This window comes from Molossus molossus, unplaced genomic scaffold, assembly GCF_014108415.1.
Source record: "Molossus molossus isolate mMolMol1 unplaced genomic scaffold, mMolMol1.p scaffold_m16_p_18, whole genome shotgun sequence".
In the NCBI taxonomy this organism is placed as follows: Eukaryota; Metazoa; Chordata; class Mammalia; order Chiroptera; family Molossidae; genus Molossus; species Molossus molossus.
The window spans coordinates 19,738,880-19,751,452 of record NW_023425353.1 but is presented as its reverse complement, the minus strand read 5'-3'; the positions used below and the strand labels follow the sequence as shown (position 1 = coordinate 19,751,452).

The 12,573-nt window shown below is 54.3% G+C and overlaps 1 protein-coding gene across 1 annotated transcript in view; it reads left to right on the top strand.

Moving 5' to 3' along the window:
- CACNA1D (calcium voltage-gated channel subunit alpha1 D) overlaps positions 1 to 12,573 on the top strand; it is a 146,018-nt gene that overhangs the window by 39,001 nt on the left and 94,444 nt on the right. The window contains exon 5 of the mRNA XM_036266141.1: positions 5,382 to 5,551. Within this exon, the coding sequence (XP_036122034.1) occupies positions 5,382 to 5,551 (170 nt within the window). The remainder of the gene's footprint in view (positions 1 to 5,381; positions 5,552 to 12,573) is intronic.

Genomic DNA, 12,573 nt, shown 5'->3' with positions numbered 1-12,573 from the left:
AGAGAGCTGTTCAGGTGGATGCAGTTCTGTGGACCAAGGATCAGAGGGTTGAGGAATTGAGAAGAGTGTAGTACACATACAAGGTGTGCATTTATAATAAGGGGAACTACAGCGGGGATATCCTGTGGGAGAAGGCTAGGAGGCCCTGACTGCCTTCCTTATGGGACTTGACCTTGATTTTTGAGGCAGCAGCGAGGAGCCATGAAGCATTCTGAGCAGGACAGCAGGATGAGGCCAGGTCTGCAGTGGAGACCAGAAGCCAAGAGGGAAGCAGAGCCTGATGAAATGCTCTGGCTGCGACGTCTCCGGCTGTCTCAGGGGGCGAGTGTGGGCTGACAGGCCGCCATAGACGCTTGGTAGTTGTCCAGCTGGCGGGACGACTCCTCACTGAGAAACTGCTCCTTACAAAAGTACGTAGACCTGGAAGGAAGGTTCTCTAACACCCTGGAGAAAGCCAGTCTACCACCCCAGGAGGCCTGTAAACCATGAGGGAAAAGGACAGGGGGTGGTGGAGGCTTGTCCAGACGGCATGTCTGGGCTCGGACACACTCATTTCATGCTTTTGGGAGATCTCAGGAACCATGGGCCTTCTGTCCTGATGCACTCTGGCTGCTTAAGGAGTTGGCTTGTTTTGTGTGTGTGTGTGTGTGTGTGTGTGTGTGTGCGCGCGCGCCCAGACTTCCTGCATGGCTGCTTAAAGGGGGGTATCATGGGGTGGGGGAGAGACGTGGAAAGAAAAACATAAGAAATAGACAACATTGTTCATTCCTGCAAGGAGCCTGCAGTCTAGTAAGCAGAAATAAATACATAAAATGTAAATTTGCATTTGATTACTACAGTTACAGTTTCCAAACACAACATCTTTTTCAAACTATAGAAAAGTTATAAGACTAGCATAGTGAACCATCCATGTACCCTTCATTTAATTCATTTATTAATGTTTTATCTCGTGCGCTTTATTTGTCATCTATAAGGGTGCGGACTGATTTTTAAAAATATTTGATAATTCATGAGTGCCCTTGGTTGTAGCTTTTGGGGCTCAGACTGTCACAGATTTAGGCAATGAGGGGCACTACCCTGGCTCCTGTGTACCATGGGAACATGCATACCTTCCCCATGTTTTTATTTGCTGCTTTGTTTTTTATTTTTATATTCTTTTAGAACGTCTTTACTTGTTTCATCTTGGACCTGTCCTGCCCCTGGGATCAGCCATTTCACCAAAGATGACGGTTCCTTCTAAGGGGAAATAGTGCTAGAGACCAAGGTCTGGTGCCAGGTGTGCTCGTAACTACTGGGTGTCCTTGCTTCTGGACCCTGTCAGTAGGCAGGTCTAGGAAACACATGCATTTACATGCACACATACATACTTACCTTATATGTATATTTAGAAGTCATGAATTCATACCAACACCTCCAATTCCAGTTCATCCTCAGAGGGTTCTTTCTAGCCCTCCTCCCTTCCACATTTCTCTGTCCCTCCTTCCACAGTGAGGACCCTGGCTCCCCACGACATTGACACATTCATTCATTTGTCAAGTCCTATAATACACCTGAAATAATGTCAGCATTGATTTGCCCATATTGCTTCAAAAACCCAACCAACCTGCTAAGAAGAGTTCAGCACGTACGTGCGATTCTTCCGTCACCGCGGTCCGGCCCAGGACTGAGGGGCAGTCCAGTGTCCGTGAGCGGCTTGATGACTCTGCCTTTCTCCTTCAGTATGGCTGTGGTTTCATTTGCTACACAGTCGGATTCATTTGTCTTTTAACTCCCTTCTTCTTTAGGGGTATCTCCCCTGTTAATTTAATTAAAAATTTTTAATGTGTGTAATATTCGCTTGATTCCAAAAGTTAAAACTATAAAAACACGATACTTAGGAGTGCCCTCCTGTATTCCTTTTGCTCCATTTGCCCCCTTACTTCCTGCATTATCCTTCGATGTGGCCTGTGGTAACAGGCGTGTTTCCTTATTTCCTTTATTTTCTATGCCAAGGATAGCATGCTGTGTGCTTTTCTGTCCAGGGTCCTCTTCTCTTTTCCTGTTGATCATCACCCGAGGATATTTTCCCATTGATTTTTAGATAGAGTGGGGGGGGGGGGAGATTGAGAGAGAGAGAGAGAGAGAGAGAGATTACTGTGAGAGAGAGGGAGATTACTGTGAGAGAGACATCAATTGGTTGTTTCCTGAAGGATCCCAACCGGGGCCAGGGATGAGCCTGCAACCTGCCGGTCTGCAGGCCAGCGCTCTAACTGCTGAGCCCAAACCCCTTCTTACATCTTCTTTCATTTGATTGAACGCACCATAAACAGAATTCTGATCTGGAACACGTGGTCTTCTATCACTTGAGTTGTCAGAGTTCTAGTCACTTGTGAAGGTCTGACGCTTGCTACCAATAGCTTTGTTAAGTCAACTTTTGTAATAGTACCTTGTGTTATCCTTTAGTAAATAGGCTTCTACAATGACGAATTCTTACACAAAAGGGAAAACTTTTTTTTTTCACTATCCACTGAGGTCCACACAAAATTCGGTGGAACCAGGTGAGATTTTCTGGCCTGGAAGGGTTGCTGCGAGGGAGTGAGTTACTTCCAGCTCCGTGGCAGCGGAGCAGGACCGACAGGCCATCCCGTCCCTCTGCGCTAGGGTCTCACGTCTCCTTTCGTGCTGCCCTCCGCTCTGCCGCAGCGTGCGGCGGAGGGTCCACTCAGAGCTGTTGGCAGTTGCTCTCCCTTTGGCATTTCAGAAAGCTCCTCCAGGTGTCTTTTTTATGCCCAGATTCCGTAACTAAATATTGTACATTTGCACTTCACATCTGGACAGTGTTTTGTGATTTCCACAGCATCACCGCATTGGATGTTCTATTTAATCCTTGTGACACAGTAGAGCGGGTGTTATGTCTGCTTTGCAGGGAAGCAAACGGAAGCTCAGAGAAGTGGCAGCAATGGCAGGAGACCCCTGGCCTTCGGACGCGGAGCCCAGTGTGATCTGGGATGGCCAAGTGGGCAGCTCGGTTTGTCTCCAAGATCACATCCCCGCACCTTCTCCTGCACGCTGTCTCATAGCCGGTGGGAGGAGATTCATGCCCAGTACACGTTAGTCCTGTACAGATCAGTGCGTGTCACATGGGTCCTTCAGCACTTTAACATGAGTTCAAAGGGTTTACACAAACAGTTTTGTTATATGAACTTTTGTAACGGGCTATGATTTAAAACAAAGGGGCTGTAAGCCAGGACCCAGCAGTCATTTTTATTCTGAGATTTTAGTCATAGTAGGATTTATCCATGGGTACTTGACTGTGTCCCAACATCCAAAAGTGGGCAACAGGGGTGCAGCTTGTTAGGGATTTCTGTATTCTTAATGAAAAAAACAAAACAAAACCGCACGCACACAAACATGTCTTAAAATGCGACATTAAAGCAAACCCCTCATTTATAAAGCCTTTAGGTTTCATCATAACTCTTTTACTATCTTGGTAATCATTTTCAAGAAATCAGATCAAATGTGTAGCCAAAATAATACTGTGTATGTGCAATCATGCACATTTAGCACTATAAGTTTGGAATCAAAACATGCACAGAGATTTGTACTTGAATGCTTTTGGTAAACAATAGAATTGAAGGCCCACATACTTGTTCTTTGCAGTGTGTTTAAGAAAACATAATGCATTTCCATGTTGACACGTGACGCTCCCAGGCCCCCCTTTGTTCAGGGATGTGATCGTGGACTGAGTGTGGCTTTTTCCAAGTTCAGATTAATTTGGTGAGTCTACCCAGGACCGAGTTCTGCATGTCCTGTGTCTCAGGAAGCCTGGGAGGCCAAGAAGCCTCCAATCACTTTCAAGGGGTAGTCTGATGCCTTCTTCATTGAGACAAGGTATTCTCCCCCAGGAGGTGAGGCCCCTGGGCTGAGAGTGCAGAAAACATCTCGGGGTCTTCACCAGCTTCGGCTCACCCTGCAAATCCCTGGAGGGGGCTCCTCAGCAAGCTGGGCCCAGGGTGCACCACAGTCCTGCCCCCCCATTTCCCTGAGGGTGAAGATGGGGATGGACCAGCCCCAGCAGAGTAAAGGACAGGTTCTGGAGCGTCAGAGAGGGGGTGATGTAGGAGCAGTGAGTGTTGTCCTTTCTAAGTGTGGGCAGAGGGGAATCTTGGCAAGGATTCCAGTTTCATATCTGCAGTACCGGTGTCACTGGGTGTGCACCTGTCTGTTCCCCTGTCTGTTCAGCCTTGGACAGCCCAGAGTTAAGAGGGGGAGGGAAGAGAGAGAATAGGGGTTGGCTTTATGTAAGCAGGTCCTCTCCCCCTTTGTCAACGGGGCTGGGTTAATGAGGTCCCTGAAAGGGAGATGCCTGGCGTTGGATCGGGAGGAAGGCAGAGGGAAGACAGGTGACCTCCGTCGGAATCCAGGGTCTGTGTGCAGAAGCTGCACCGCCTGGAACCGCATCTTTCTTAGCAGCCTTTTCACTGTGCTCTGCATCCGCCACTCGCATACCTCGGCTCCGGTGACGGTTCACGGTGGGAAGGCAGATGACTGCTTGTGTGTGAAAATGGGGTGGGCGTTTACCCGACTCAGACTTGCTGAGAGGGGTGGGGTTCGGTGTATGTGCCTGGATGCAGGAGTGCAGACACGAAGGGCGGAGCAAACGGCGGCCCGTTGGGAACATGCCACGTCTGCCGAAGCCTTTCCAGGGCAGGTGTTCCTGTGCGTGGGCAGCGGATCGTGGGGAAAGATCATGGCCAGAGCAAGGGTTAAGAAAATAGTCGTGCTTCTCCAGTGTCATTTCCTGGCTGGGATGGGAGAGCAGGGCTGTGAGGCGGGTCCCCCGACCCTGTCTGCTGCTCTGCCTGGAGCCTGCAGGAGGAGGGGAGCTGGACTGCTCCACCGCTCAGGGCTCCGGGCAAAGGCTCAGCACGCAGCGGGAATGCTGAGTTTCTGAAGGCACTGCAGAAACACTGAACTCGGCCCTCTCTGACCACAGCTCGGCCCTCCTGGGGCCTTCCTCTTTGAACGGGGATGCCTGCTGCCTGAGGAGGCTCGGGGAGGTGGGCATCTGAGTTCAGGCCCTGGAGGGGGGTCAGCGGGCCTGCCATGACAGCACGTGGTGATTTGGGCCTAGGCTCCGGGGATCGCTGAGGTCCAGAAGGGAGTTCATTTTCTAAGAGAGGGTGCATGCGTGTTGGTGTGGTCCCTGCAGCGCTGACACCCACAGTCTTGCTTGGGAAGACACTGTCCTGTCTGTCCACGTGTGGCCCCTGTTGCTGTGCTCGTGTGGCTGTGCTCAGTGCTGTGTGTCCTGCCGCAAGACTGTGGTGCCGCAGGGCCGACGGCTCGGGCTGCGGGTCCCCGAGGGGTCCTGACACGTGCTTGTTCTCTTGCCCCCTCAGAGAATTCTCAAAGGAAAGGGAGAAGGCGAAAGCCCGGGGAGATTTCCAGAAACTCCGGGAGAAGCAGCAGCTTGAAGAGGACCTAAAGGGCTACTTGGATTGGATTACCCAAGCGGAAGACATTGACCCTGAGAATGAGGAGGAAGGAGGAGAGGAAAGCAAACGCAACAGTAGGTAGCGCCCTTCCCACTGTTGACCAGAGAGTGTGTGTGCCCGGCAGCAGGCGGGCCTGCCCTCTGACCCCCGTGAGGCCCTGGCCACCTCAGACATCCGGCTCCTCCTGCCTGCGCGCCAGAGACAACAAGTGCAGGTACCTGCCTCTGGATTTCTGCCTGAGGTGTGGATTCAGAGTTGTCTCCATCCCGTGGCTTTGTGCTGGCGGAGGGTCAGCCAGACGCACTGCTCGCTTCGGGAATTCAGTGAGCCCTTCAGAGCGGGACGCGGTGGTAAGACGCACATTCACGGGAGACCGTGTGGTCCCTGCCTGTCAGAGTGAGCAGTGTTACTGGCACTACCTGACGTGCCCCCCACCTGGGCCAGCCTTGGGAAGCCAAAGGCATGGCCCATCGGGTAGGGAAGAAGCCAGTTCCGGGCAGTGTTTAGAGGAGGGTGTGAGTCAGTTGGCTGCTTTGGCGCCCACTCACCTGTGCCCCACGCTGACACCAGGCACCAGAGCACGCCCTGCAGCGGGAAGGCCCAGTGCTCCGCCGCAGGAGCGAGTTGTCAGTGTCAACCGAGACGTGTCTCACCACGTACATTCCTCACTGGCGTGCTCTCCCTCCTGGGCCATCCGAGCCGCGGGTGAAAGTGGGTAGTGACATTTAGCAGTGGAGTTGACTACGATGTTGGTGATTCGTTTCAAATTTAGAACAGCTGATAGTAAAGACAGACAACATATTTCATAGGCATATGTCCATTATGAGACCAGGGAAACCAAGCTAGGCCCTACCCTCGGAGATGGCTGAGGGAGCCCCCTTAGCAGAGCCCCTCAGACGTCACTCAGCCACTCCTTCGTTCAGCAGGGCCCGGTGCTGATGCCAGGCGGGCTCCCGGGATGGAGAGGCTGTGCCTGGTCTTCTGGGGCAGGGCGTGTCTGCACACACACATGCAGCACAAGGAGACAGACGCAGGCGGTGTGCTGGGTGGCTGAGGGCAGGAAGGGCTGTGGAGGCGTTGGGCCTGGGCCTTGAAGGACAGATGGATCTGAGCTATGTCACAGCTCAGTGTCAGGAAAGGCATCTGAGCCAGGGCAGTGGCACGAGGAGGACACGGAGGAGGGCAAACTCAGGACTCGGGGAGGAAGCGGCAGGCTGTTGGTTTGGCTGGAGCACAGAGGATGCGTAGGTCATGGGACGTGAAGCAGGGAGGGCGAGGCCAGCCTGTGCTGCTGCTGTAGGCAGGAGAGCATGGGGCCGAGGCCATGCTGGAGGGCGCTCCTGACTGAGATGGCCTTCAGTGACTTCTAGCCGGGGTCTGAGGCTGCGATTCCACGGGGAGTGAGGGTTTCCTGCCATCATGGATGCAGATGATTGACTGAGTCCTGTGTACCATTGAGGAAGCCAGTGGAGCGCAGGCCGCTCCCCTCCCCTCCCCTCCCGGCTGCTTCCCAGGTCTCGCCCGCTGCTCCTCCAGGAAGAGCCTGGGCTCACCGCCTAAGGATCGGGAAACCACAGGGGGATTTCTAGAGCTGACTGTTGAATTTGAGACCAGAGTTTATAAGTGGATGTTCATTTGAGTTCCACACTTGGTGGTGTCCTCTGGGTGATTGGGGACAGGAAGAACATCTGCATGTCTTTGGCACAGCTCTCCCAGATGTTAGAGCCTGCACCCCCGTGGCCTTCACACCCGCAGTGTGGCCAGCAGCCAGCCGCTTGCGTGCAGCCTGGGGAGGGCCTGCGTGCTCTTGGCCTCTTCATTCCCGGGCCATGCCGATGCTGCCTGCGGAGGCCCACCAGCCGCCCGGCCCTTCTAAGCCCAGCACCTAGCACCTCGTGTGTGAGCCAGGGAAGGCGCTGCTCCCTCTCTGAGCAGAGCACTTGTGCTAGCTTAGGGGTGTCCTGTCGGGAGCTGAGCGCGGCCTTCTTGCAGGCTGACGGCCTTTCGCCTCTCTTGCTCCACCTCTAGAAAGGGACCCACGTTAGTGCTGCCGGGGTCAGTTGTGCTGGGCCGTTTTCATGGCCTGTGATGTGAGGAGTGGGGATTTTCATGGACTTGCAGCAATGCCTTCTGGTGTTCCGGTGGGTCCACACTGTGTCTTAGCCCCGCATTTCCTGTGTCCTGCTTCTGTCGGTGAAGAACCCGACCATGGGATGACAAAAGCGGTGCCTCTGCCTTTGGGGACCTGAGACGGAGAAGCGGTGCCTCCGTGTCAGATGGGACGAGCTGGCACCGTCAGCAAGGGCCAGCAGTCGGCTGTGGGAGCCCAGAGGGCACAGCAGCGCGGGCGGGTGGGAGTGTGGGGGGCTCCACGGAGGTAACCCTGCTGAGTCTGAGGGGTAAGCCTCCTCGGGCTGCAGAAGGTGGGGACGGCTTTTCCGGTGAGGAAAGGGGATGAACGAGGTGAGGAAGGTTAGAATGTTTAAAGCCTTCAAGTGCATGACTTAGTGATATGATCCAGAAAAGAAACCCCCTTTCAAAGTCATAGACCCTCAGAGTCCACGTTGTAACGGCTCCTGAGGCCGTAAAGCTGCACCGTAGGTCTGGAATGTCCGCGTGCGGCCCTGCCACGCACAGGGTGTGTGCCCCTGCCTGATCCGGAACAGCGCCTCCTTCTGTGCAGCGCCCTGCTGTTGTCGGGCTCAGTGGCCCGGTGCCGCGGTCTCCTGTGGAGCGGGGCTCACAGTTCCTCCCCAGTCATCAGAGCCCGGAGCCCTGATGATGAGGGTTGGGAATGAAGACATGAATCCTGGGCTGTGGTTCGCACTGGGATGGAACTGACTAAGAAAACCCTGGTCTCCTCCTGACGAGAAAGTGGGCCTCCCCAAATACATTTCCCGCAGCCAGACCTTCTGGAGAAGCATCACTGTGGGTTTCCCTGTGATCTCCCATGGCTACCAGCCATTCGCCTCTTGTCCCAGCCAGACACCACAGGGGTGAGGGTTTCAACAGGGCCCACGTGGTCCTCCTCACCGACAAACAGGTCGACTTGCCACTGCACACCCAGGCCTGGTGTCTGTCATCGGTTAGCAGGCAGAGAATCGTGGGTGAGGCTGGTGCCAGGGAGCCCTCTGGGTGTGTCCGATCCTCGCCCGCACACCCCATGCCCAGCCCCGCCCCTGCATTGTTCTGGGGAAGGGGATGGCTGGGACACTGCTGGGCTCCTGACTGTGCCCACACTGTTCAGGATGCTGACTTCACGGACTGCCCTTTGCAGGTGGGTCCTGGATGGGATTCCCCAGACCCTGGGGAATTAAGCAGCAGTGTGAGAAGCAGCCCTCCCTGATGGCCCAGCCGCGGCTGAGGGGAGCAAAGGGGAGAAGAGCTAGCCATTAATAAAAAGTTGTCAGGGCCCACCGGAGGGGGCGCTGGGCTGGAGGTCATGCTGACAGCCCTTCCCTAATCAGGCTGCAGTTTAGTTTTGTGACTTAGAGTCTGGACTTGAGGGTTAGGCACATGACCCGACATCTCTGAGCCCTGGCCCCTTATCTGTAAGAAGGGGATGGGGAGATTGGCCACCACGGCGGCAGGCACTTGTGAGACGCCCGTGGAACTGGGGTCAGAGCTCCTTTTGCAGATTCTCGAGACCTCCAGCCAGCCTCCAGGGAGGACCCGTTTTAGGACCATGTCCCTACACCTTCCTTTTTAGAAACTGTGATGGAAAACAAACTTGTTGACCCGGTCACTTTCGAGATAGGGTGGCACAACTTCTGACTCTTGAAGTCCATTTCTAGATGGTGGCTGCTGGCTGTCAGAGAACAGATGTCAAGTCAGCGCTTGGCGAGGTGCTCACGTTATCTTTCCTCTCTGGTCCACCAAATGCCGTTTTCTGCATCTGTGGTACCCAGCTCTGGCCGTAGGTGGTGGCCCCCCTGGGGAGCACCGGTGCTTCCTGGTGTCATCCCCACCCCACGCTGGTGGCTGGTCCATGATGGGGCTGGACGAGGCTTTATTTTTTTATTTTTTTATCCTCACCTGAGGACATTTTTCCAATTTTTGTACAGATAGAGTGGGAGGGAGGGAGAGGGAGAGGGAGAGAGAGAGAGAGAGAGAAACATCGACGTGAAAGGGACACATCAAGTGGCTGCTACCTGCACGACCAACCAGGGCCCAGGACAAACTGCAACTGAAGCACGCACCCTTAGCGGGAACCGAACCCGGGTCTCTCAGGACCACAGACCGATGCTCCAACCACTGAGCCAAACCGGCCAGGGCTGGACGAGGCTTTATTCACAACTTCTGGAGGTTCCGGTGTAAAGCCAGAGTTGGAGACTCCTGAATGCCCTCCTTCTGAAGAGCACACTGTTCTCGGCTTTCACTTGAAAGATGACAAAAGGAGAGGCAGTCGGGTCCCCACCTGGGCTGTCTGGTGGCTGGGTGACTGACTGCCAGCTCCGAGTGTCACGGACACCTAGAGATGTCAGTTCCACGAATTTGCTGTTAGGAAGCGGGCATTACACAATTAATCGAACGGACAAAATTCCTTTGGAAGTTAGTTCCTGAGCATTTGGGAGATTTTCAAGGATAATTTAACTTTTTGCTGAGCTTCAGATTTCTTAAGAAACCCTGCCAAATCTCAAAGTGATTTTTCAGACGTACGCAGCTGCTTCCGAGTTAACAATGGCGTTTTTCTAGGGCCATTAAAATCCGAGAGCCTAAAATTCTATTTTAAACCCTTCTCATTGTCAGTGATTAGTGTAAAAAAAAAAAAATAGCATTAAAAATAATGAAATGGGTTGAAAGGGAGCTCCTTCTGAAATCCTGGGCAGAAAAGCAGGGCCGTTGCACTGTGGGAGCGATGAATGATCAGCAGTCCCCGTCAGAGGGATACTGATGCTCAAGGAGAGGGAGGGAACACCTGGTCTCCACCTCTGACTCTGCGGAGAGCCCGTGTCCTCCTCATCGGCCGTCCCAGACGGAGGCTGTGCGCGCTGCTCCTCCCGCCTGGCACCAGGACTCTGCCCCTCAGGTCTCTGCACACAGGTGGCCACGGCCATCACCTCCCTGTGCACCTGCCACCCGGAGGACGTTCCCTCGATGCCTGCCTGGAGGGTGGGCAGAGAAGAGGATGGACACGGGCATTCTCTGGTCCTGTTTAAAAGGGTTATGTCTTCAAAACTTGATTTCTACAACTGCTGTCATCACAATTGAACTAGCTCAGGGTGCAAGTTCCAGGTGGAAAGTCTGCCATTAAAGGCTGCAATGCAAACAGCAGCAGTTCGAGCCGCGTGCGGCAAGCGTGTGTGCAGGACAGCTGTCCTCCGCCAGGCCGCAGGGGAGCGGCAGGGAGGGCCCTGCGCTGGGTGCAGGAGTCACCGGCTCCCCTGGGTGGCACCGGGAGCAGTCGGTAGCCCTGCGTAGGCCTCCTAAGAGCTGGAGGAGGGTGACTTGGAGGGTGGTCCCCCACCATGGAGACAGGAGGGAGGACTCCTGCCAGGTTGGCGGAGCCCAAGTCAGGGTTGTTTTGCTTGCTTTCCATGTACTTGAATTACAGAAGCAATATTCACCCACTGTAAAGAGTGCGTATTGTGTCAAAGTCTGTGAAGTAAGAAATAACATTCTCTCATCTCTCTGAGAGAGAACCGGATGTGGCCGTCGGGCCTGTTCGTCCCGACCTCACCTGGGCACGGAAGCTCGCCCACTGGTCCCCAGCAGCAGGCCCCTCACAGGTGGCTCCGCACCTTGAGTTTTCACTGAACCCGGGGCCCCAGATAGATTTCCATATTTTTGAAACAATGCCTCGGCTATTTTCAGGAATTTGCCAGTAAAGAAGTTGTGGCAACGGACTGCACATAGCACACAGGCCTCTGCGGCGGGGCAGCTGTCCAGATGCAGCTTTGTCCTTGGTGTGACTGACTCCTGTCTTCTGCGCCGGGAGACTCCGTGCGCCGTGGGGGCAGGGACAGGGTCTGATTCTGCTCTTCATGGGGTGGTGGCCCCCAGCGCAGTATTTGTCACACCCCTTATTTGTTGAATGAAAGAACACAGAGTAACACGTCACATTTATCAAGTGCTTCCCAGGTGGCAGCCGCTGTTTTAAGGGCCGTGGGTGCGTTACCCTGTTATTCCTCACACAGCCCCGTGACGGGGACTTGACAGATGAGGAAACTGAAGCACGGAGAGGTTAGGCAGCCTCCCCGGACCCCATGACTGTCGGTGGCACAGCTGGGATTTGGACCCCAATTCTGCTGCAGTCTGCACAGTAGCCGTCGCTGATCCCACAAATGCATGCACCTGTGTCCGCACCCTCACATTCTTGTGGCAGAGGTTGTCAGAAAGGGTTTTGCTGGGTCGAAGAGCATGCCCATGAGAAATATGGGTGCTGTGTGGGGTGACAGCAGTTCACATTCCCATTGGTGGTGTGTGCCTGCGCTGTCCCTGCAGGCCCTGCCCTCTCGTGTTCCTTCTGCAGCCCCCACTGCCCCAGCAGGCCCCTCCCCGGAGCCTGTGGCCTCTTCAGGAGGAGTGACCACCATAGCACAGAGCTGGAAGGAGCTGGAGGCCTAGAGTCATTTCTCTTGTGACCTAGCAGCCATAGGGGAGTTGTCGTCCTAACGGTTGACCACACCTGGCCAAAGATGAACATGTCACTTACATGACAATAGACACTAATGTCCCCTTAAAGCAACCCTATGAAGTGCAGGTCCGACTACTGTTAACATCTCACGAGTGATGAAGCTAAGGGTTAACAGAATCAGGTCACCTGCCCATGGACATCCGCCAGGAAGTGGCCGGGCTGGGATGAGACCTGGTCTGTCCTAGGCCAGAGCCACGTGTCCTGCCCCATATAGCAATCCTGGCTGGACTCGAACAGCCAGCCAGTCAGCACCCAGGCCTCCTGACTCCCCCTGAGGTGCCCTCTGCTTAACACCCTTCCTAGGGGGGAGGCCACACACTGCAAACCTTTGCCTAGAGTAGTTTTACTGTTCATTGTTAGTGACTTGGTGGTTTACTGTAGTTGTTAATTGAGGACAGGCCCTTAAAGACAGGCATTTCGTGTACTAGCTATAACCCGGGCCCCTTTGCCCCACTGCTC